Genomic DNA, 26,041 nt, shown 5'->3' with positions numbered 1-26,041 from the left:
CAGCTATGCCATCTACCAAAAATAAATAAATAAATAAAATCATGAGGTTACCAAGTGTTCAGTAAACACACTCTTTTCATAATGCACTGCCATGTGATGCCGGCTTTAAGGTCAGATATCCATCCTCATCCGATGGGGCCAATGATTCCTTATATCACAGATATATCACAGATATATATATACACAGATATATATATATAGATATATATATATCACAGATATATATCATATATATATATCACATATATATATATATATATATATATATATATATCACAGCCACCGCACTAGACATTATTATTAATTAATATTAATGTAAAGAGACGTTAGTTAGGCCTAAGCGTGTTAATTAATGACAAGGAAAGACCCTTATACTGTGAGCGGCACATATGAGGTATTTTCTCGCTCATTTCTGCTCCGAGGTCTTGATTGTGGCATTTCTTTAAGGTTTAGAATCCAGTAACGTTATTCCTCTAATTATTTTGTCTTTTATGAATTAAAGAAGTCTTGTAATCTGTTCAAACACACCGTGCTAAGTCAATTGACTGTAAATGTGCAAAAACTGTTTTCATAGCAGTTTTGCAAAATATTTCCACCATGTAAGTTATACATAATGTTAACTCGCTGTAAGCTGTTAATATTGACTGCCCTTACTACATAACGTTATTGTTTAAGTATTTAATCAAAACGCAGACTGTTTGCTCCCTCAATCCAGATGAATATTGAAAAATATTTTAAACGATTTAAAAAGGCTCGTCCAGAGAAGCAAATACAGTCTGGACCAGAGGTAATAGCACAGCAGAGAAACACATGTAGAAGATCATTATTCCGACCTTTGTGATAAGCTATTTGGTTAATTCATTTTTTTAATTTCCAGGCTTCTTTCAGCACTGCTGAAGCAGGAAGAGAGGCGCAGGGAACGTTAGCTGTAGAGATGTAGGAGAGGAGGACTGGAGCCAACATGCTGCTGCTGTGGGTGAGCTAGGTAGGGCTGAAGCAACAGGTGAGGATAACAGCAAACACAGGGAGGTGTAGAAGCAGGGTCAGGTCAGAAAAGCTGATTTTTCAGGAAGAGCAGTCCCATTTCTATTTGTCTGTGACTTGTAGACAGGACAGCAAGCACAAGCAGCAAGTACAGAGGCACTGGATTTGATCCAGAGTGGCTAAAGATGCCTCAATTTAAGAGTTGGCTGTAATGTACCTCACACAGCATGGTAAATTTAAAAACTGCATAATTTGTGTAATCATGAAACAATAATGAAAATAATATTTTTATTTCATTATTTTATTAATTTTTAATTCTTTGCTGTGTTTGTTTTTTTAGAAATGTTTTGTCGACTATGCAGACAACACAAGCCTGCGCCTAAGACAGGCCGCGCAAATAGGGCTTTTGTTGAGGTTGGAGCCATTATATACAGAAAAGACTACTTGGAACGTCACATCACTATGGAGCACCACCAGGACAGTATCAGATGCCAGGCATCTTTTGCCTCTGGTAGGTTCCAATTTCAAAAACAAGTATAAACTTTTAGTTTTCAAATAGTTTTATAATAATTTTGTCACAGCCATCTCAGTCATAAACTCGTTTGAGCCCACTATTGTTTTGGAGCATGAGGCAGTCACTGGTGGGTTCAAGTGCCTTTACTGGCTCGTAAAAAATTAACTAGCCCACCACACAAATTATCCAAAACTTTTCAGCCTTGCTGAGATTCTAGGGTGCGACTACTTCAGGAAATTAAAGGTAAAGGTCACCTAGGCATTACTTAAGATTACATTTAATCTTTACATTAATAAATAAAAATTACAGTCCTTTTTTTTCCCTTTTCCCAATGTCAAGATTGACAGGAGGAATAACTAGGTCTCATCGTATTATTGACGACATGCTTGAGGCCTTAGCAGAGGTCATAGAGGAGCCAATTCTCACTAAAATTAAATCATCACGGGGAATTAGCCTGGAAGACAGATGTGTCAGTTGGCAGGCAACTTGACTTGCATGTCCGGTATGGGAACATTTATTTTGTTTGATGTAAATCCCATAAATTCTGGGTGCTGTTAATGAACTGTGAATTCTACTTGCCTATGCTTTCTCTCAGATCCATAGATAAAGAGGGACTTGTGTTTAATCACATCCTGGATTTGGTCCCTATTGCTGATGGCAAAGCAGACACTATTGTCGTAGCTGTCAAGAATGTTATCTTGAAGAAAGACCTCCCAACAGAAAAGCTATATGGACTTGGGACTGACGGGGCAGCCGTTATGACAGGTAATTATTTGATGCTCATGTGAGATTGTTTTATTTTTTGTATCCCATGATTTTCGCTAAATTATTTTATTTATATTCCGGTCGTGTGAATGGAGTTGCAAAGCAACTTAAAGACAGTTTTCCAAAGATCGTGTCTGTAGCTTGTGCTGCCCACAGATTGGCCCTTGCCTGCAAGGATTCATCAAATTATATAAGGTACATGGCCACTTTCAGGGACTACCTCCAAGAACTTAATTTATATTTTAGAAACAGTGCAAATCGTACTGCAACACTCAAAGCAGCATCCGCCACCCTGGGTGTCAGTGATTTGAAAATAAAGGTAATAGTAATTTGAGGCAGAGGAGGCAGAGGTGAGAAGATGTCCAGGGGCAAAGGGCCTTTACACATTCTGTGCTACATACAGATTTGTGGCAGCAGTTTACCTCCAAGCTGATGTTTTCCAACACCTCTCATGCCTGTCCAAAGTCTTTCAAAAGCACATGTCAACTTTCTACATATTCTCATTTTGTGTGTAGTTTGTGAATCATTTGCACTGTTTTTGCACTGTATTGTTGAAGACAATGAGCAATTGTTTTTACAATATGCTGCATAGTTTGTGTTTATTGTTCATACTCCAATTGAAAATATATTTCTCAGAAGAAAAAAGAAATGCAATTTATCTTTAAAAGAAAATCCAAATGAACGTTTTATGCCTTCATTTGATAACCAGAAAAATGTAAATACACAACAGAATTTCTGAGGGGAAAAAACATTTCATAAGGCTATTTTAAGAAAAAAATTAATAAATTAAGTTGTTTTCATGCATTTAAATAATAACATGCAACAAAAAAATAAAACATATGGTGAAGAAAAAATAAAACATTTCATAGGGCCCTAAACATGTAATTTTTGTTAAACTTAATAAATTGCAGTGAAAATGTATAAGTGTTATTATTTAAATTAATTAGACATGTTTACCAGTAACTAATTAAATTTTTTGAGTAACTTCCCCAACACTGCTATAGAGAAAGTGAAAGTAAAAAAAAAAAAAAAAAATTGGTTTGTGGGGCCAAAACAGGCAGTGATGTAGAAGCAGGTGTTGATCTTCGAAGGAGGCGTTGTTTAGCCCCACTATTGTGTCATAAAGTGGCATATTTTTTTCATTTGATGAAATCATTTAATTGATTTTATGACCTCTTTATTGCTTTAAATTAGAGCTGCAACTAACGAATATTTTTTCTGTCGACTAATCTAACGATTATTTTTTCGATTAGTCGACTAATCTAACAATTATTTGTATTACAATAAATTATTAATCTAATGCTCTTTTTTTAATTAGCTAATGAATCCTTTGTATAACTTTACAAAAAAAAAATATAAGTACAACTTCTAATATAATATTTCAACCTTTATTCATTTTCAACCAATGTGGTTGAAGTTTTTACAGTATAAAATAATAAAGAGGCCAAGAAAATTATTTTACTATGGTAAATATGAGTTTATGATAGCGTTTATAATTAAACCACAGTAGCCATAAATTTACAGTTGTGTGAGACGTCATGAAATGTTCTTACATCACAAACCATGAAATGTATTCAGGGTTCTGCAATGGTTTAGCATGGTTTCCAGAGATCTGGAGCTGATTCTGGGTAGGTTTGTGACTGTTGTCTCGCTCGCGGCGATATCCTTGAAAGGACCTCTCGGCTTTGTTTTGCTTAAAATAAAGTATTTTCTTCTGAGAGAAAAAACCCTGACTGAGTTCGATTCTTTGGAGAACCGGCAAAATACACCACAGATTTGGCACCCCAGATGGGACTGGAAAGGAGCAGAGTTGGCGACTGCTTTTGAGCTGACTGATGAGCAACACACACAGTGGTGGCCACCATAGAGTAAGGTAAGCATTTCTGCTTATATAATTAGTGTGTGTTGTTGACTGGTCAGTTCTGAGTGGTAAGGACACTTAAAATCTGCTCTTCCAAATTTAGAAAAATAATAGGATAACTAAATTGAAAAAGGTGTTTTACTCCAGAAGAAATAACTGCATGCACATATTTGGTTTATTAATACGAAATCCTTGGAAGGCAGCCTTGATGTAAAACAAAGATGGGGTAGGCAAAAAGACATTGTATGCAATGGTCTGTGTTTATTGGATAGCTGTGCCAAGTAAGGACAGTGATAAACGGATAAGCAGATTAGTTAAGGAATTGCGAGGAAAAGTCCCACGGATACCGCTTTGAGAAAGTATAAGTGAAATTCTCGAAGGACAGAATAGGTGGGCCCTTAAGGAGCTCTAGGTAGAGCTGTGTTTTGTTGTGTGGATGTATCTGTGTCCGGACGAATGAATGTATGAACAAATAAATTCTGTGTTGGGTGGGTAAAAGTTGCGCACCATTCTTGGACCATCACTTCAGGGTGGCTGGGTGGAGTTGGACGCAACTAGTATCCACTTGAGAGGGATGAATGTATGATGAGCCTTGATAATAAAAGGACAATTAATGACTGATTATCCCTTAGATAAAGGGAAAAAGTATGCAAGAATAAGCACTCTGGCTCAATAAAGAGTGCAGAAAGTGTGGATGAGTATAGGAAAATAGTATCAATAAAGTTTGAACCAAGATCTATAATAGATTTTTGCATTTTGGATGTCTGTGTGAAAGGGGAGAAAATTTTCTGAGCTCAGTGCAGTGGGAGTGAGAGCAAGGGAGGAAGTTTCCACATTAAAGTTGTATTACATGGGTGGAGCAAGAGGTGCTCTCCCCTCCTGGACCATCACTTGAGAGTGATTAGGATACAGAGACGGGCGTGGCTGGTGTTGAGAAAGGATAAGTGCAGGAGCCCTAAAACAATAAAGTTAACTGTATGAAGGTTGTTTTAGAGAAAAATAAATACAAATGTTCCAAGAAATGGACTAATATAGAGATGGCAGATATGGTGGAATATAGAAAAAATAATAAATTAATTAAAATAAGATATGCATTTATTATTTAATAACATATATTAATAGATGAATTTAAAAGATGCACGCGCTTAAAACTCTATATCTAATATGTGAAGACATCTAAAATTTGTATCTTGTTATCCCTGGGACACAGTATGAAATTTAATCCATTACAGAGTTTCAGAGATTGGGCTTGTGTAAATGTAAAAAATAAAATACATAACTTGTGCAATGTGGAATGAGAGCAAGATTGGGTGACCAAGTTAATAGACATTTTGATTCAAAAGCCATAAGCATTTTACAATAGGAAGGGAACTAGTTGCTTAAAGAATTAAATTTAATCATTTTATTTACAATAATAGGAATTATTTTATTTTGGTAAGGAAACATTAATTCATCAATACCAGATTATTCTGAATCATGTATGCGATTATAAAGGAAAGATGATGATGATGAAGTCTTTATTTTACCATATGCATGTCTGACTGTTAAAAAAGGAAGGTTTATTTTGTTTTATTGCAGTATACTTAGATAATAAAGGTAGCTGATTTCTGCATTTTGCAAAGAAGAAAAAATGCTTGCTATTTTCCTGCAATGAAGAACTTGCTTTACTAACATAGAATAAGAGAACTGCTGTTTTCAACCAGATGATTGTGTTTTTATTAAGGGACCACTGAAAGAAGAGGTTGAAAAGTGAAAATTAGAAAAAGAGCTGATTGCTCAGACACAATTTGGTCAGAAGTTACATAGGTACATTTGATTAATGCAGTCTTTGAGTGTTAAACTTTCAGATGATTTCTGGAACAGTGCCTTGACAAAGGAAAGCAATGAACTGGAGAAGTGGCAAAGCAGCAAACACAGCTACAGAGAGAAGAAGAGGGAGGGGCTAATGGATGTTCCCCTCCCCTCCTGAAAGAGAAGACCACACTTCAGCAAGGAGAAAGACTGAAATTAAAGCAGGAAAAGGTGAATCTTTCACTTGAGACTTTTCCTGAGGGTGAAAAGAACATTATGAAATGCAAAACTCTGGCAGAAAGCAACCAGAAGCCAGACTGAGAAGAAGCAGAAAAACAACGGAGACTGTACACCACAACATCAGGTCTTTGAGTTCCATCACAGACTGACGAACCAGTACAACAGCCCAGGCTGATGATCTAACCAGAAGGACTTCCATCCCTTCAATGCACAGGTCCTGCATATTCAATGAACACAGAGACTGCTATAAATGTTAATTATTTTATTTCATTATTTTATTTACTATGTTTTAATCTTGATTATTCACTGGACTCACAGCACTTCCTTAAATTCTGTGTTTTAACTAACTCTCTCAATCTGCTTTTCAATAGGTTCCAGTCCAGCCTTATGTCTTAAAAAAAAAAAATAATAATGATAATAATATTTTGACAGACAGAAGTGAGTACTTGACTCACCAATCAGATAAACATGGAGCTGGGTTTGGCAGAGTAAGACGGTTTCATTAACCAACTGGGGGAAAATCACAACTGAATACTTGACAACCATGCTGAGCTCTTTGGGAAAGAAGAGAATAAAAAAAAAATCTTGATGAACAATAGAAAAAAAATATATGGTTGACAAAATAGAAATATTGGTCACTCCATTTTGTAATTTTCTAAGGTAAAACTGAATAAAATAATAATGAATGAAAAAAAAAAATTCTAAAATCATGAAATCACATATGCTGTAATCACTGGGGATAACAAGATGGAAATGTTGATGGCCATGGATCCAAGATTTACAGAGATCTCCAATCCTCTTCTCAGAGTTGCTCATGAACAATAACAAAAAAGTATTTGACTAAACTTTAAATTAGACAAACACATGACATTTGAGAAATGATAATTGGCTCTCTCAAATGCCCAATGCCTAGGCCTAATATTCTAAACAAATTCATCTATGAGATTTTGGAAAAAGGAAGGAAAGATAGAAAAGTAAAGTTTTTGGCAAAAATGGGGAGTGAAAGTGTGTGAAAAAGTATGAATGATGGTGTTGTATGGCATGAAAGAGAGTGTCTGACGAGACACTGAGGCAATTCAATCAATTTGCCCAAACAGCTGTATACACATTTGAATGCTGGCCCACAGGGCAAACTTATGCCCAGTAAAATAATGACCATGGATGAATTTGGTTAAGTTTCCTGGTCAGTACCTAGGTCTTTGTTGTGGCAGAAAGAAAAACAGTGCCACACATGCGCAGTGTATAACATGGGAAGGCAGAGCAACGCAAGCTTGCTCTGTCTACCCCACATCTAACTTTCTTTTCAGCATATCATGATGGACCTGATTGTGTCAAAAGGATGAAATATTATTATTCTGACTGTTAAAATAAATACAGTGGGATGAGTGTTTTCCAGGGCAAAAGACCTATGCTACTGAGCAAGATAGATAAATTATCCAGTGATATAGTGGAACTCAGTTTACAAAAAAAAAAAACAAAAGAGAGAGAACTGAATAAGCAAATTGTTGAGAATAAAGTGGAAATTAATTTAACAATAGTAAGTATGCTGATAACGGAGTAAAACCAAATTCTTTGTTATATTATAAACAAATGGGCATTCACCCTTTTCTCATTATAAGGACAGCACTGGAATTGTTAAAGCTCAAAAAGGGGCCAAGACAGCCCTCAACCCACATTACATTTTCACAGGTTACACCAAGAAGGACGACTAGCAAGATGAGCAAATTAGCATGCTTGATAACACTAACAAAAAATTCTTACGTTTTCCATTTACAAATGACAGCAGTTCTAGTAAGGCCAAGGAATGCTTCGCTCCATAAAAGAGAACCAGTGAGAGTGCAGTTATGATCTCAAGGGAGAGCCTTGCATTAATCAGCAAAACGGTTACAGCGTGACACCTGAGTTCACATCTCTAACCTTAAAAGATGCCAACCAGCTTCAACAACTCCACACAGCATGAAGTGAGGGATGAAGGGCGTGCTAGTAACGACCCACCCTTGCCAACGAGGGAAAGACCATTGCAACGACTCGCAAAGAGTCTCCCTGGTGAAGATGGAATGAGAGAGTGATGGGACTGCTACTGAGATCAAAATACTTGGGAGCAGATATGAGCCAACAAATAGAAAAGAAAAGGTGGAAAGAGAATGTTAAGTAACGGTAGATGAAGAATTTGAAGGTTATGAGAAGGGAAATATGGATGTAGGAAGATTGGAAGGGAAAATAGAGCAATTGGATGCAACAAATAGAATGAAAGGAGCAAAAAAGAAAAGCTCAAGATTTGTGAATTGAAGAAGGAAAAGTATGTGTTATGTTTGGGGGACAATGCTGTATTTATAGAAGGGACCATTTAATGAAGAACTGATCAAATTGAAAAGGCTAAGAATGGTAGATAAAGAAAATGTTGGAAAAGATAATAAAATGTAAGACTGGCTTGATTTACAGTTAGGAGCATGTGGAGCATAGTTTATAACTAAATTGGGAAAGTTTTTAGGAATTGCATTATTGACAGGAGATTTACTATTTTAATGTATACTTCTTATATTGAGGTCACTAGTCAAAGCCACAGTTAAGCAAATTAAATTCAAAGATGTCAAGATAATGGGAAATTGATACATAAGGTATCTAAGCTGAAGATCAACTCTTATAATCTTGTGATATTCAATGTGTGATGTGATGTATGTATTTGTATGCCTTTTATACATAACTGTGATAACCAGGCAAATGCTGAACCATTTGCACATTCATGCATTTATAAATGTTTACTATTAAAAGAGGGGTTAGGGAGACTGGATCTTTTACTCACTCCTTGTCAAATTAGGAGAGAGATGTTTGGTTCCAGTAATCCCTCAGAGTGGAATTTCATAATCTAGTCACTGGGGATAATACAATGTGACTAATTTAGTCACTAGGTAGTGTAACTAATATAACTGGATTATGGAGTAGCACTCTGGATAAGAATAATCAAATGTGAAACTTATTAAGTCTCAAAGGGGAAAATATGTGGAAGATTTTTATTAATAAGATTTTAATCAATCAAGAATAATCAATGTGAATCTAGCCTTTTTTGTTGCTAGTTGTTTTTCCATTATAATCCTATAGGTAATGGATAGAAAGGAATATGCTTACGTGCTGGAATGTTCAGAACTGATTAGAAACATATGGTCAGACATACAGAAAGGGGGCCTTTCGTTATACCAAAACAAGTAGGGGCCTCTCCTCTCTAGGGAGGAATCAAAATTGCAAGCATAAGGAAAAGACTGACTATTTGGAAACACCCTGAATAGGGTATATAATGAGAAACCAAATAGCATTCAGGAGATCTCATTGCAAGGACCTCTCGGCTTTGTTTTGCTTAACATAAAGTCTTTTATTCTGAGAGAAAAATCCCTGACTGAGTTCGATTCTTTGGAGAACCGGCAAAATACACCACAATATCAGACCTGAACCAGGAAGTTGGTCACCAGATCACACGGTAACCAGTTAAACCGTAATACCGGAGAGCGCAAAGATGTTGTGCTGCCGTGGTCCATATCGGTTTTGTGAAGGGAACTAAGGGCCATTTTATTTGTCCTCTGTTTAAAGTATACACCAAACAGTGGTCTCTGTTTTTGTTATATAATGCAACTTTCTCCATTCCCAGTATGCCATTACGTGAGATGTAAACAAACAGTGTGACGCGTCGACGCATTTCACGCACGTCGACCTATTTTGGTAGTCGACGTTATCGATGACGTCGACGAAACGTTGCAGCACTTCTTTAAATGGTTATCAAACTTTTCATTTTGGGCTTAAAAAAATCAGAGCATGATGCTACAACAGACAGCAAAATAACCACTATAATATCCTAGTCATTGTAAAATACTGTGTACAGGTTTATTCTAAACAGCAATGCTCTCAATCCTGTCAAAACCAGGTGGGAAAGAAGTCGCCCGGAAGTTGAAGTCGGCCGCGTGCCGCCATCTTGTAGCAGAACTTCACTTGCGTTTGCATCCCATTGACTCCCATTCATTTTGGCGTCACTTTGACAGCGAATAACTTTACATCTGAGGCGATTAAAGACTCCAATAATTTGTACATTATTTATTTCTAAAGATACACGACAATGTATAAAGGGCTCCATTACCTTCTATATTACATTATGGCCCCGTGGAAACTGTTTTTGTAAAAATAGGCTAACGATTGCGTCATAACCACTCGACTCACTGTCGCACAGTAGAGAAATTACCGTACAGACAGGATGAGAATCTCGCAGGCAATTAACATGCACAAATGCTATTTTGGGGATTTCCGTTTTTCATTTTCCTACCTAATTTTGAATGGCTGCCTATACTAATGCTACAGTGTAGGCTCAGAAAGTTTGGTATAATTTCAAAGGAAACCCTTTGAAATTACATAAAACACTGTTGAAATTGATAAAAATGACAATATATGCTGTCTGTGTTATAATAAATAGGGAAAAAAACAAGGCGCTTTTTTATTTTTTTTGTGTAAACTGAAGTTTGAAATGGTATAACTCAGGCATTGAAGGGGCTGGCAACTTCAGACCAATGTCTTGTGATTCTTCCAACTGTCTGCTATTAGAGGAAAACAGAAATTTCTTTCTATCCTAATCTATGCAAAAGTTATTCTATTCCAACTGAAGGAAGGAATAATACCATTTTTGTATAAAATTTTTGTCTAAATAAGTATGAAGTCATCTTTTGCACACTTGCAGTATGGAATAATGTGATCTCTGTATATTATTTGACAGAAAACACTCAGAAGTTACATAAAAAGCTGCTGTTTGTGACAAATAGTATTATTTATGTTGTTTCACATATGATGAACCATCTCAATACAATGTGCTTTTTTTGTGTGTGGGTTTTCTGAACAGTCTTTGAAAGAGAATTGTCATATTACACAATAGCTACATGCATAAAATTATACAAAATATCTGGTCTATCACAATCTAAAATAGAATCCACAATCTCCAGATTCATATCGTTTCATTTATGTCTATTCTGCATCGTGTAGAGATTGAGAGACCTCGCCGTCTCTTTCATATTTCATATTTTGATTTTTTATCAGCGTGTATTTTGGTTTCGGTTTCTATATAGCGTAAACAAGCTCCCCGAAGCTTTTGCGCGAACTTCGGAGCGTCAACAAACTAATTTATGTTTATTCCCCCAGTACTGTACGGATTACTGTACATTCACTGAGATGCGGTCGAACACTGCACAGTTATGAAAATAAACATATTAGCTTATTGCTAGCGAAGCTTCCAAGCCTCAGAATAAAGAATCAAATGTATGAAAGCGAGTAGCACGCGTATAGGCTTACCAGATGCGCGTCCTGACCTCTCCACGGCGAAGTTGGCCACCCGTAACTTGTTTTATGAATATTATGCATTATAAATCCGGAGCGTCGGCCATTAGTAGTTTTTTCCTCGCGTGTCCTTTGTTTAGAAGCAGCCAAAGACTCAGTTTCCCAGACACCCCAGCGCGTCAGACAAGCGGAAACGAGTGGGCAGTCGCTGTCCAGTTCCAGCACCCCCGCGGTGCTGAATTCACACCTTCGATTGGAGATAACGACTTGTGAATGACAGCAATTAGGACAAATAGCGCTTCACAAAAGAGGTCAGACGTCTATAACAGAAGAAAGACATTTAGACCCATCTATATGAGTTAGAGATCTTGTCAATCATACAGCTCTTGGAGCTCTTTTGCGCACTTGTACAAAACGCTTTATATCTCAGCAATGGAAGCACGCAGAAACGTAAAAATGGTCTTGTTTGAAAGAAGAGATTCTAATCTAAAAGATTATATCGAGTATATAGGTATGCGTGGCTGTTTGCGGCTGACTGAAGCGGTGCAAAATGTATAAATAATAAGGTGAGAAATTTTACATCGCGATTCTGTTGAAGATCATTCGATCTGTGATTGTCACACAATAAAATGAACTACATCATCAGATTCCTGAGAATGAGAGCTTTCTTGTGATATATGACTTGACTGTTTTGTGAAAAATATTTTAAATACACATTCTTACGAAAACGTATTCGCAATCGTTAGATGGAAATTTATGGGGGGGGAAATATATTTCTTAGCTTAATTTGACTACTTTATGTATCATAAAACCCCAATTAATGGTATTCTTTGTAAAGAAAACACTCTAAGCTTTCAAATGAACCCATTTTTGGGCAAATGCCATATAAGGAAGGATATGCAAATGAGACACAAACATGTGGCATGCTATTTTCGGACCCGGTACCGGGTCTGCAGAGTTTAAGAGGTTAATATGGCGTACTGGCGTTACATTTTAAAATACTATACAAAATAATTAATCAGAATACTTACTCCTGCTCACTCACGCCAAAGAACTCCCTGCTCAAGCTCGCCATCTCTGCAAGATTAACGATGGCAGTTTGCACGTAAAGCTACTAGAAGATCTACATCTGTCAGACAGGTTGCTGACGTCATCAAGCTTAGTCTGTGTCTGCGTTTTTTTCCCAGGAACTTTTTTCCCCCCAGACCTGTTGCTTTCTGCGTTTCCACCACGGTGTAAAGTACCATGTTGATTAGGCAAATAGAATGGTGACGTAGGTCTGCGCGTTTCTCAATACAAAGTACCGCTGATTAAAAAAAAAAAAAAAAAAAAAAAAGTTACGCTGATTTTGGACGTGCATCATCGGTAGTTAGTTCTGACTTCGTGCATTCGACTGGGGAGTGTGATGTCAGCGATGACGCGAATCCTGTAATTTTCCTCTCTGTCTATTTACAATAAAACGAAATAGGATATAAAATACCACTGCCTCCTTTGGTTTTCATTTAAGCATAATAACAGCTGCAGAAATTTACTTAGTTCAGGGATATGTGTATATGCAGCCATTACAATGAAACGAAATATTATATAAATTTGCCTTTTTTATTTTCATTTTAACATATAGATAAATTGAATACAGACCAAAGAAAACCTGTTAGATTTACCCCGCAGCTGAATTATGTTATGTTTAACCACTAAAGAGACATCGACGAAACACATTTTTAAATAGGCGCTGTCTTTATAAATAAACCACAGATTTGAGTTTTAAACAACTACATTCTCACCTGAAATACTTTTAAAATTACATTTCAGGACACAATAACAGTAATATTTTGAAAATGTTGATCCGAATAAATGGTGGTTGAACTCAACCAATGCTGCGTGAACTCAACCAATCAGAATGTTTAGCGCCAAAGTCCCGCCCCCGAATGTTCCAGAACTTTGAAAAAGTACCACCTCGCCAGCAGGGACTTTCTGAGGGGCATTTTTTTTTACCCAGAACTTTATTTAGTTCCTGGTTCCTGGTTCCTGGTTCCTGCGGTGGAAACACACCAAGTACCAGGCCAAAGTCCCTAGTTCCTGGGTAAAGTTCCTGCGGTGGAAACGCGGCTTAAGGCATAACGTAAGATCTAGAGCTTTATATATTGGAACAAAATGAGTCCAACCATCACCGGATTTTTGTTTGTTTTGCTGTCAGATCACATGGCTTATCATACTTAATACGATAATTTTTTTCCCAGAACTTTTTAAATTATGATATTAAATCATGCTGATTTAACATGCTGTGAGGTCTGATTTCTGGAAAACTGCTATACGAGGAATAAATGAGAGAAATCCAACCATTTAAAAATATCAAAAGGCAAATTACCTATAATAATAACTAGGGATGTAACGATTAAAGGTACCGTTTTTCATGTTTTTTTGAAGCTCTGATTGTGTTTACAGTATGCAATAACGTGTTCATGTTTTGTGCATGAAAAAACACTGTATTTTTCACACAATTTACTTCTCTGTATACCTCTGTTTTCACTGTCATAGAAACGGGCTGATGTCTTCCTTTGTTTTATGAAGTCCCTCCTTCAGAAATATGTAACGAGTTCTGATTGGGCCAGCGGTTCTGGTGTTGTGATTCGACAGCAGCTTAGCGCACGTTGCCCTCCTGGAAACACGATTAGGCTAGTTTTTGACTAGTTTTGAGAAGCAAATGGGCAGGATTTGTTTTGAAAACCTGGCAATCCTGATCTGAACGCACGTGCTAGAGATGTACTTCTAATCGCCTTTGATGAGATCCGCATGAAAATCGCATTCGATTTTTTGCACAGCCCTACCATCTAGTTAAAGCTAAACAGCGTTGCCCTTTGTGTAATAAGTTACAGAAACTGTTAAACAAACCAAATTAAAATACACTTACCAGTTGTGGTCCTTAAACAACGCCTTCTCCAGACAAAGAGGGAACTGCTCCATCTTTCAAGAATAATCTTTGTGCGAATTCGGCATTAAACTGATTGAGATTGAGGAAGCTGTCCTCAGCAAAATGTGCTGCACATAGTTTTACATGTGGATTATAATTTTCGGGAACCAAGTTAAACATATATTGTAACCATTGATCTCTATGTACAGTGTCCCTGGGAAGGCAAAACAAAGGTGATTGGACTCAGAGATGAAAATAACAGCGTTTCGACAACATGGTGACAAACACAATCTAAAAACGCAACTCTTCTTCTTCTCCATGGGAGCGCAACAAGACCCCGCCCCCTTTTTTGTGTATTCCTGTGGGCAGAGGTTAGTCAAAAAACTGTTCTAGTGACGTCATTAATGAAGTAGAGGGATGTAGTCCAAACTGGCTGTTCGATGTAGGCGAATTCTGATAGCACTGAAAGCGAATGTCCCATGCTCCCTGCAATCACTGTCCAAAGCCACGCCCCCTGAATGCATTTATGCTCACAGAGCAGAATACCAGAGACAACCTTACTACAATAGGCTACATCAGCGCTTCCCAATTCCAGTCCATGTTCCGAAGTGAACTAAACCCCTGCTCAGGGAGTAGGGAGCAATAAACACGGTGTAGGTATAATATCGATTGGAACACAGTTCATTCATGTAGCTTGAGTTGGTCATCTGAATCAGGTGTGTTAACTGAGTAAGACATGCATGGGAACTGCTGGGCTACAACATGTGTCATTGACCAGCGAGAAAACTTTAAAAGTACTACAAAACTGTGAAAAGGGTGCGCAGAGGTATGCAGATACATTCGTTGACAGGCAGGTAGGAAAGAGATTTAAATCGCTCGGGCCGAGCTTGGTATTTTCTTGGTCCTACACCTTCCACAGAAAATCACTTAACTTAAATGATTGCTATCGGGATTTGAAGACTTATAAACAATATAACAAAACATTTCACATATTGAACTTTTAATTTAATTCGTCTTAAATCATTTTATAAAAAAAATAAAATAATAATCAAATCGGATTGTGAATCGAATCATGACTTGTGTGAATCATTACATCCCTAATAATTACACACAATTGGTTGGTAATGATTTAATTTTGACGCTGCTCCGTTACAAACTTTCTTCCATCTGAAGACATTTCATGCAACAGTACGTGGAGCCAGTCTTACTGTGTTGCACTGCAAATTTGCAGTGTTTGTAACTGAGCACGTATGTGTGTGGAATCTGACAGCATGCATTACTAGGTTTGACAGTAAATTATGGTTTCTCCAGATACTGGTGACCATAAATCAAAGCTTGGCAGGGTGACAAAGGTGAAACCAGGATAACCAGTTTCATGTTTCACATGCAATGCACTTCTTCTACTCTCACCTAGCCTAGTATGTCCTATAGATTAGCAGTGCACTTAATGATTTGCAGCATGCATTTATTCAGTGAGTGTACCATTGTTTGTGTGCACAGAAAATAATAATAATAATATTAAAAATAATAATAGTAGTAGTAGTAGTAGTCATTCAGCATAAGTCATTTAGCAAGCAACGTTTAAACAGCTGGATCAAACCAGTTTGGTAGTGAAGAACTGTCAGACTACTAAGCTTGGTTGTTTTGATAAATGATGTTTAGCAATGAGGAAGTAATTTGAGGCATAATCATATCCTATGTGATTATCATAGATACATTTGTCTATTTTTGAGCAAAATTAAAATTAGTTTCAAGATGCAATTTATGGCTCATATCCAATGAATGGTATGGGTCAGTACAGTATGGTACGATTCGGGACAGTACACCCTGATCTGTTTACTAGGGGTGCCATGAGATCTCGCGAGATCTGACTGGAACATGACTATATCTTCGCCCAGACCTTTCAAATATATTTGCATGACACTGGTCCTTTCACCAGTGGTGGTATGTAAGATATTTTATATTCACATCAGGCAAGTGGACGCTTGACAAGCGGGAAAATCACGCAGTGTAGTTTTTATCCAGTCATAAATGCAGAATTCACAGTTTAACGTGTCACAGAATGTTTCAAACTGTGAATTAATCAATAAAAAAGTAGGTCATTACACTTCAAATCACAATATGTATGTTATTTGTAAATATACAGCCATAAAAAAATTAAATAAGAATCCTGCATGTTCTGCGTATCTCTGTTAATGAATAGCGCAGACGCACGGTTACATTTACTACACATACACTGAAGAGTGACACCATGACGCTCATGGTGATTTCAGTCTGCCGTCTCACTAAATGAGGACTTGAACATGAATGATTTGAGTAAAAGTAGTGTCACATCAAATACACAGAACTGTAAATGTATTCACGCCAACCCATCAAAATAAAAGTCCCCCTACTACTACTAAAATTTTTTTTTTTTTTTAAAGATTAATCACATATTTCTTCCATGTTTTAATTGTAATAGTAAATCCCCTTTGTTTGCCAAAAAAAGTTTAATTTGATAATCAGAAAAATTTAAATACACAACACAATTTCTGAGGAAAAAACAAATTCATAACGCTACTTTAAGAAAAAAAATTAATTAATAAATTAAGTGGTTTACACATTCAAATAATTACACATGCTAAAACAAAGAATTTGGTAACAATAAAAAATATAAATAATATAGTGAAAATTTATTGTACATTTCCTAGGGCCCTGAACATGAAATTGTTGTTAAACTTTAAATAAATTAATGTGATAATATAAACGCTTCATGATTTTAATTAGACATGCTTTTAAAATATAATATAAAATGTAACTGTAAAAAAGGAGTTGAAAAAATTGAAATGGAAAAAAGCAATACAGAACAATTAAAAAGAAAAAAAAAATGAAAAAAAATATTTAATGTTTTACACACACACACACACACACACACACACACACACACATATATATATATATATATATATATATATATATATATACACACACACACACACACACATTAGGGCTGTCACTTTTTATTTGATATTCGAAAATGCATTCGAACATGACGTGAAATATCCGTCATTTCAAAATGCCATGTGTAGCGCATTTTTTACAGTCTATGATTAGACAGTTTGTTTTTTATTTTATTCTTTGGCATCTTATCCAGTAGAGGGCACTCTAGACGTATTGTAGCTTAGGCCCATGACCCAATCAAGCGAATAAAAGCTAGTAGCCAGGCACGTGACACGTCTGTGCGTTCCACCGCAGGGAACATTTTAAATAGAGCCGCACTTAATCCAGATCAAGTTGATAGACTGGTGTTTTTTGCAAACAATATTAAGAAATGAATTAGGCTAGGCTATATGCCTCTTAGCCAGCACCCAGACGCCCTCATCCTGAACGCCTCTCAACTTGCACATGTCAGTGTTTACGAATAGATTAAATGAAACGGGACAAATTTAATCTTGACAAACTATGTATCATTATAAAGATCTAAGCCTCAAGCATCGACGACAGATCGCTGTTTTTCAATGGAAAGCTTATAAAGACTGTATTTGCTACATTTGTGTAAGCAGTACACATAAGAACATGAACATTAGAAACGCTGTATATACCAGATCCGTCGTAATAACGAGTCATAAACACATCCACAGCTGTAAATCCCGGTTTAGTTAGAAAGGTAAGGGTCCACTGAACGACATCTCATGAAGCACGTTTGGTCCAACGAAGCATTAATGTTGTAATAAGGATCATAATTCCTTTCTTTACATTTCGGTTCTTCAGCGACAGAACTGTTTGCGTCCGTTATGGAATAAGTCACGGTCGGAAACTGCGTCTTGGTAGTACAAAAATAGCATGGTTTTGCAGCGTACAGTGTCACAAACAGAATGAGACAATCCACCTGAAAAAAGATTGAATGAAAGATAGGCGAAAAGATAGTATATTTGAATTTTGGCGCTCCCTCGTGACACGCTCTGACACACCTGTGAGCTGATGGAGGCGGAAATTATAGGGATCGCCTTTTTCTTGGTTTTTTTTATTTTTCAACAGTTTTTATAAATGTGAGAGTGTGTTTTATGTTGAATGTGAACATATCTGCATTATTACTATCTGAGTGCATATCAGCCTAAATCAGCTCGCTATGACTGTATGATCACGGCTATCAAAGTGAACGCGTCTATATGAATACAGAGACTGGATTATTTACTTTGGCACATTTATGTTATTACCATTTGTATAAGTGGCCATCAGCACATCAACACTCATTTGCATCGTAATTTATTGTAAATGCTGAATTTGTAGCAATCTCAGGATTTTCTGTAATTGGCAAACAAAGTTACATCTTTTTTTTTTTTATTATTATTCTTATTGTATTTTTCTAGTGCTCAAATAAATCACTTATATGATGTCTAAGTTTCTGTCTAGTGTTTTATAATTGAAAAAAACTATGCAGTGGTATGTTTACTGACTAAATAGTTTTGTAGAAGCCTTCAATACTATTGGGAAATATATTTTCTTATATTTGGGGGGTGGGGGGTCTAGACAGTCTAAGAAAAATATATGCAGGAGTCTCATTTTTCATGATATCTTATTCAGATTTGAAATAGAAACTCATGAGACATGTGGCTTTCAACCAATTACTTTTCTAGATTGCTCCAGGACTCATTTAATGTATTTTTATATCAAATAAAAAAGTGTGGTTAAAAAAAAAAATGTCAAGGCACTTCAGTGTCAATAACTTTTAATAATTTTTGAGCATTAACAAATCTGGTTGATAAAAAGTAAAGCCCAAAGTGTCTTCTTTCCAAAGACACCAATACTATGTTTGTAACACACTGAAGTAGGAAACTGTTACAATTAAAAGTTAGGAAGAGCACTTTCAGCTGTCAGTCCCATAATGGGGGTTGCGGGCTAACAGGTTAAGTTGTCACGTTATTGTTTGTGCCTGTTCTGAATAGTTTTTTTTTTTCTTTTTTCATTTAGCCTAATGTTGTGGGATATGCATAGTGGCACTTCATATAAGTTGATATTCTAAGTTGATAAGCTGATGTTGCAAACATTAAGTAAAAAACTAATAATAATCCAGATGTCTGTTTATGACTTACTGTTAATAAATTTATGATTGAATTTGCATTAGGCAACTTTTTTTATGCGTGGGGGGGGGGTGTTGGGCTGGGGCGGGCACGTAGATATTAGAATATATTAGAATACATTGCATGATATTCGATATCCGTTCGAATTAGATTTTTCTCAATAGTGACAGCTCTAACACACATGCATATATATGTGTGTGTGTGTGTGAGTGTATATATATATATATATATATATATATATATATATATATATACATACATACACACACACACACACGTATACGTGTATATATTAGAGGTGGGCATAGATTAATTTTTTTAATCTAGATTAATCTCACTGTGGTCTTGAAATTAATCTAGATTCAAATGGCTCATTCGAATTCTGACGAAGGCATTCAGAATAAGTGTTACCCAAATAAAATTGACAAACAGTAAGTCTTTGAGAAGGGGTTTATCAAGCTAGGTGGTGCATTAGAAAAGGGGCTCATCTCCTGTTTCCAAAATGCATCACAAAGTGCTTGAAAAAGCTGTAAACTAATTCCACATTGCACAAGGTGCAAACAACATTACTACTGTTTCACACCAATGTTTAAGTTTTTTTTTCAAGTTTGTAGGTGTCAAGGTACAGAAAACAAATAATAGCACTGGATAGTCTTCAATGTAAAAATGAAATACACAATCAAACCTACATTTATTCAGACACCTTCAACATTTCTCACATTATTACAGTTTTGCTATATATATCAAAAATTATATCTGGTTTCTGAATAACTTTTGGTTTGACTGTTAAAACTACAAAGAAATTCAGTCCAGAGCAGTGAGTGATTTTCATTTTCATTTTCTTGGATTAACATTACAGCAGCCAGTAGCTAAATTAGGGGCGGTCACTTTAAGAGACCATGAACGCATCCAATATAATACACATTTTTTACCTCAACTGTTTACTTTCACTTAAGAAATAACTGACAGTTTTTTCGAGCATAATTTCCAAGGTGGATATTTTGACATATTTTGTATGTATTTGTCGGCACAAGAGCAAAAATAAGCAAATTCGATGTTCTAGTGTTTTGTTCGCATTGAAATATGTTCACATATTTTTGTTTGTTCAAACTGCAATTTGCATTTGTTCGTTCAGGTGCAGGAGGAACTTCGAGGTGAACTTCGCAGAAGAGAGCTCGGTTCAGTGTCGCTGTCCGTGATACGCCGCTCTCTCTCTCGTGCACACCTAACGGCACGCGCTACTCTGTTCAGCTTTTCCGCGTCTGGTTTTTGGATGCTTTAATGTTTAAATCGACAAGCGGTACGGCTTAACAACACGTGAGAAAGATAAGCTTTCATGACGATGCGCAGCAGTGGCCCGTCAACTGTCCTGATCATCTTTTTAGGCTCAAGGTGAAAGTTATCATAGCTTGCTTAGTATAGACCCAGCTCCCAACCCAACTTTGAGAATAGATTAACGGCGATATTTTTTTTATCGCCCAATAAGAGTCTCGCACTAACGCAGCACGTTAACGGCAATAACGGCCCACCACTAGTATATATATATATATATATACACACACACACACACACACACACACACACACACACGCACACACACACACACACATGTATGTATATATATATATATATATATATATATATAGATGGGGTGCTGCTCCAGATGGCCTGGCCTCCACAGTCACCGGACCTGAACCCAATCGAGATGGTTTAGGGATGAGCTGGACCGCAGACAGAAGGCAAAAGGGCCAACTAGTGCTAAGCATCTCTCGGGGAACTACTTCAAGACTGTTCAAGAATATATATATATATGTGTGTGTGTGTGTGTGTGTGTGTGTGTGTGTGTGTGTGTGTGTGTGTGTGTGTGTGTGTGTGTGTGTAACGATACGCGTATTCGTATTGAACCGTTCGGTATAAGGCTTTCGGTTCGGTACGTGGTACGCATTATGTAGTACCGAAGGTTCGTTGGACTAATTAATTATATAATGGGACATGCTTTATTTATAAAAGTATATTTATTCATGTTTTTAAAAGCTTGAAAGAGAACTTTCGCTGCTCCTCAGGAAGAGATATGCGCTTACAGACGGAACAGAACACAAACATGTAAAGTCATCATTTAGCTCAAGGTGCACGCCTAAACACTCAAATACATGCAAAAATGTGTCAAAATGCTGCGCTTAATGATTATTCATGTATACCTTCGTCGGTCATGTAATAAATGAATGTAAAGAGTTGAGAATTAAAATACGTGTGTTACGGTAATTTGGGTCCGTGCGGCTCTTAAAGTGACAGCGGACTATTTTCCTGCTGCAACTGTGTGCTTATTAATCAAACAACAAAAGACAAATTTATAATCACACTGCTCTTGAGTGAAGGACTTTTGTAGCTTTAAGAAACAAAAAAAAGTTACATTCATACAGTGAAGACTCCTGTTTTCACTTCCTTAGCAAACGTTAAGGAAGCAAACATGTAGGCCTAGAAGAAAATGTATCTATTTAATTAGCCTATACTCTTGACAGAGAGCTCTTTTGGTTTTTGAGAGATGGAGAAGCGCAGAGATAGGAACGTGGCTATTTGATAGGCAATCGCGCTGTGCTTATTCATTCGTGTATCATACCATAGCCTGTAAGGTTTAAATAGTAGAACGTGTATGATGTAATTTTTAAGAAATATCAGCCCTACTCTTGCCAAGCTCTGATTTCTGAGAGATGTACGGCGTCGCAACAGCAATGCGGTGTTTGATTTGTGCTCTTTTCATTCATAAAGTTTACGTGCATTCACTTCACACACTCACTAAGTGAATTCAAAGGTTTGTGTAAAATATAGTGCTGATCCCCTGGCTCACCTGTGAATCTAGTAAACACCAGCCTGTCCTGCAGCCACAGCCGAGTATTTATGTAGAATTATTCGTTATCCGTTATTCATTTTTGAAGTCATTATTCATGCTTTTTCGAATAAGGTATTCGGCTTCATATATATATATATATATATATATATATATATATATATATATATATATATATATATATATATATATATATATATATATATATATATATATGTTATAAAGATTGCTTCTGAAAGAGGGATCAATACCAATGTTTTGTGTACAAACTTCCAGGTTCCAGACAAAGTAAGCATCACATCTACATGACAAGGCCTGAAGCACTGGCACAGACATAGAAATGACTTGTCAAACATTTGACATGCATAACATTTTACACCAGACTCAAATGCCTCACAAACGAGGGTCTACTCAGCGCTGGAGTTGTGCAAAGATTGCTTGAGATTGAAAGAGGGATCAATATCAACAGTTTGTGTGCAAACTTCCAGACTCCAAAGCATCACATTTACATGACAAGGCCTGAAGCACAGGCACAGTACTGACCTGTCAAACATTTGACAAGCATTTGTGACCCATCTGTTTACATTCAAGACAGCCAACTTTATTTGCATTAGGCTAATACATGGCAAGGTGGGCATTCCGACCAAGTAGCTGATCCGTCATATGCATTTATGCACAGCCAGCCATATACTGCAAAATGCAGGTGTTCTTCATAGCATATCAGCATTTGAAAGCAGTTGTCTGTCAGTCAGACAGTCAGTTCACAGGTACCACATTGAGTCATTACTTGGCAAAACTAGTACTGCAGAAAGGCTATTATCATTACATCCTTTTAATTTCAGCATAGACTGACATTGTCCTAAGTCCTAAACGGGTGGTAAAAGTACTCAAAATTTATACTCAAGTAAAAGTAGATGTATCTAAATAAAAAATGACTCCAGTAAAAGTAGAAAGTCCTCCATTCAAACATTACTTAAAAGTATCCGATTTAAAACATACTTAAGTACCGGAAGTAAAAAGTAAATATTCAAATTAACTGTAAATATCAATAATTAAGCAGATCAGTTGTTTTGGGAGTGATATGCAGTGTTTTAATTGAACAAATGATGGGATTAGATACTTAAGAATTTGTTAGATTTAAAATCAAAAGAGACAATGAAGAACCTTATCGCAGTAGGCTATAGGGATTGAACTTTCAATAGACATGTTGCATAACATCATAGCTGCATCAAACAGAAAATATGCAAGATACATGGTAAGACTGTTTCAGAATATCAATGAGGAAGAATCACCTCTTTAAAGAGTTAGTTCTCCCAAAAATGAAAATTCTGACATTCGCATTTTAGGGGCTAAATATCACGTTATTGGTATTGTCGCTTCGACCTGCGGACATGAAAAACAACCACAGACTTGGCAACACATGTCCGCTGATCGAAGAAAACCCAATCCCAATAACTTGATATTTAACGCCTAAAATGTGACTTTTACCAAGACAACCCTTCCAATTAACGTATATTTTAACCCCTGGAAGCAATTTTTATCGGGGAACCTCCTGGAAACGCGTTTTTGGCTAGTTTTGGACTAGTTTAGAGAAGCAACTGGTCAGGATTTGTTGTGAAAACCTGGCAACCCTGATCTGAACGCATGTGTTGGAAATATATACTACTAATTACAGGAGCGTTACTGATGAGATGAGCAAGAAAATCGCATTCGACACAGCCTACTGAAATTTCATTCACCCGTGGCAGGCAAAGAAGACATCTCAGAATCTCCCTTGACTTCAGTGAATTCAAACATATCCTTGAGATATGGCCATGGGTGATCCCTGTCGGGAATCTCGGGATCATTGCGGGCAGCAAGAGCTACACTCACTTATTTTAGCGATCATCTTCCACCTCGAACTAACTGCTGCGCAAGCGTATGTTGGCAAAGAACTCGCGAAGTCGTGTGTTCTTTTTTTCAAAAGAAAACCAAATTTTTCATTGGTTTGTAAAATCAGTGTAATAAATACTTGAAGCGGGCATGGGGAAATGTATCGGAGTACAGATCCACGAAAAAAATACTTAAGTAATGTAGCAAAGTATTTTTACTTTGTTACTTACCACCACTTGTCCTAAATCACTAGTGACTGGTCATTACTGACCAGGACTGTGTTTCCCCATAACTATGCAAATCATGCTTTCATGATAATCTCAATTATTGTTGTATTGCTTTTTCCCAAACCAACATAAATATTGCTGTCAGGTTTAAATGTGCTGAAGTAAGGTTGAAATTTTCACCCAGGGTGAAAATGTTGCCGAACATGAAAATGCATGTTGTAAATAAAAACATGTAAAAACCTGCTGGACATCTCATGTTAGAAATATTTCAACTTCTTTTGAGTCAATATTTGTGTTCAACTAAACTTCTAAATGCAAGCTTACTGAACTTAGATCTACAGGATATATGTAAATTCATTATTTTTTAATTCAATGCATTGAATTACTGTAACACAAACCAACTGGAAGGAAAAAATATAAAATGGTTGATTAAAAGTTGATTAAACTTAAAGGATTCCCAAAAGTTACCTTCATTTTCTTCAAGTTTATCTTTCAATATGCTGACACCAATGGAGAATGATAGTGATTCAGAAACAGAGACATGAATACTGTAAATAACTAGATGTTGGGCTGATAAATCATCTGATAAATAAGAAAAATTTATCAGAGAAAGGGAAAATGAAAGAGTGACAATGATAAGATAAGATAAGACAGGCAGACAGAGGGGAGACAGTATCCAGTGACCTGCTGCATATCACACTGCAGTGTCTTTAAAACTTGCCACTCAACAACTGACATGCATAAAGGAAGCTGAAAGAGAAAGAGACCCTCATGGAAACTCTTACCCATGTCTGTGAGATCCCCTCGACCGTCCGGAGTAGTACGAGTAGCCAGAGTAGGTGGACTCTGTATCCATGGTGGCACTGTTTTGCCCCAGCAAATGGCTGAGGGCTTTTTTGATGTTGACAGGATGAAGGGCAGGCAGAAGTTTTTAGAGAGTCTTATCAGAAGGAGCTTACTCAGCAGATGAACAATGAGAGTAATCTGTCAGTTCTCAATCCTGGATGTGTGCCTGGAGGCTTTACACCAGCAGGGTTCATTCTGAAAAGACAAGAGTTAGATTTTTAGTTGTGGGACTAAAAGTCAAATCGAGAGCAGCAGAATACAGCTGACACTCCTGTTTCCTGTATTCCAGTCAAGAGATTTTATTTTTTTCCCCAGATTCCTATTTGTTTCCCGTGTCTAATTGTGTGTCTCTGTTCTGTGTACATCCCTGCTCACAATTGAACCACATTAAATACGAGTGTTAACGGGCCCCAAATCTGATTTATCAAAGCAAACTACATACAGCTACTCAAGCAGTATTTACAATTGCCATTAACATGTGACCAGTATCCAGATGCTGTCCACATATGCATTGTGAACGGATCTCAGTATAGTGTAAACCTCCCAGGGACCCACCTATCAGAATGTTTTAGATGTCTCACTAATTAAATTTATCAGCTTAGTGTGTTGAATAGTGAGACATCTAAAACATTCTGGGAGGTGAGTCTCGAGGACTAGAGATGTAAATGCCATCTAGTCAATGTATATTCATTCACCGTGACATAACACAAGATGCCACCACTACGGTTATGGCTTTACCAAAACACGAAATGCTCAGCCCCACATTTGCAGAAGGTAAAGGGGAGCTATTATGCTAAATTTACATTTACATGGTGTTTGACCAG

General features: G+C 36.7%; 1 protein-coding gene across 1 annotated transcript in view; it reads right to left on the bottom strand.

Annotated features, from left to right (window-relative positions):
- LOC113044355 (vang-like protein 1) overlaps positions 1-26,041 on the bottom strand; it is a 109,795-nt gene that overhangs the window by 61,387 nt on the left and 22,367 nt on the right. Inside the window, exon 2 of the mRNA XM_026204285.1 lies at positions 25,157-25,412. Within this exon, the coding sequence (XP_026060070.1) occupies positions 25,157-25,227 (71 nt within the window). The 5' untranslated portion in view covers positions 25,228-25,412. The remainder of the gene's footprint in view (positions 1-25,156; positions 25,413-26,041) is intronic.

The sequence above is a fragment of the Carassius auratus genome, chromosome 26 (genome assembly GCF_003368295.1).
Source record: "Carassius auratus strain Wakin chromosome 26, ASM336829v1, whole genome shotgun sequence".
Taxonomy (NCBI): Eukaryota; Metazoa; Chordata; class Actinopteri; order Cypriniformes; family Cyprinidae; genus Carassius; species Carassius auratus.
The sequence above is the reverse complement of the archived record's forward strand: the minus strand, read 5'-3'. Positions and strand labels throughout refer to the sequence as shown.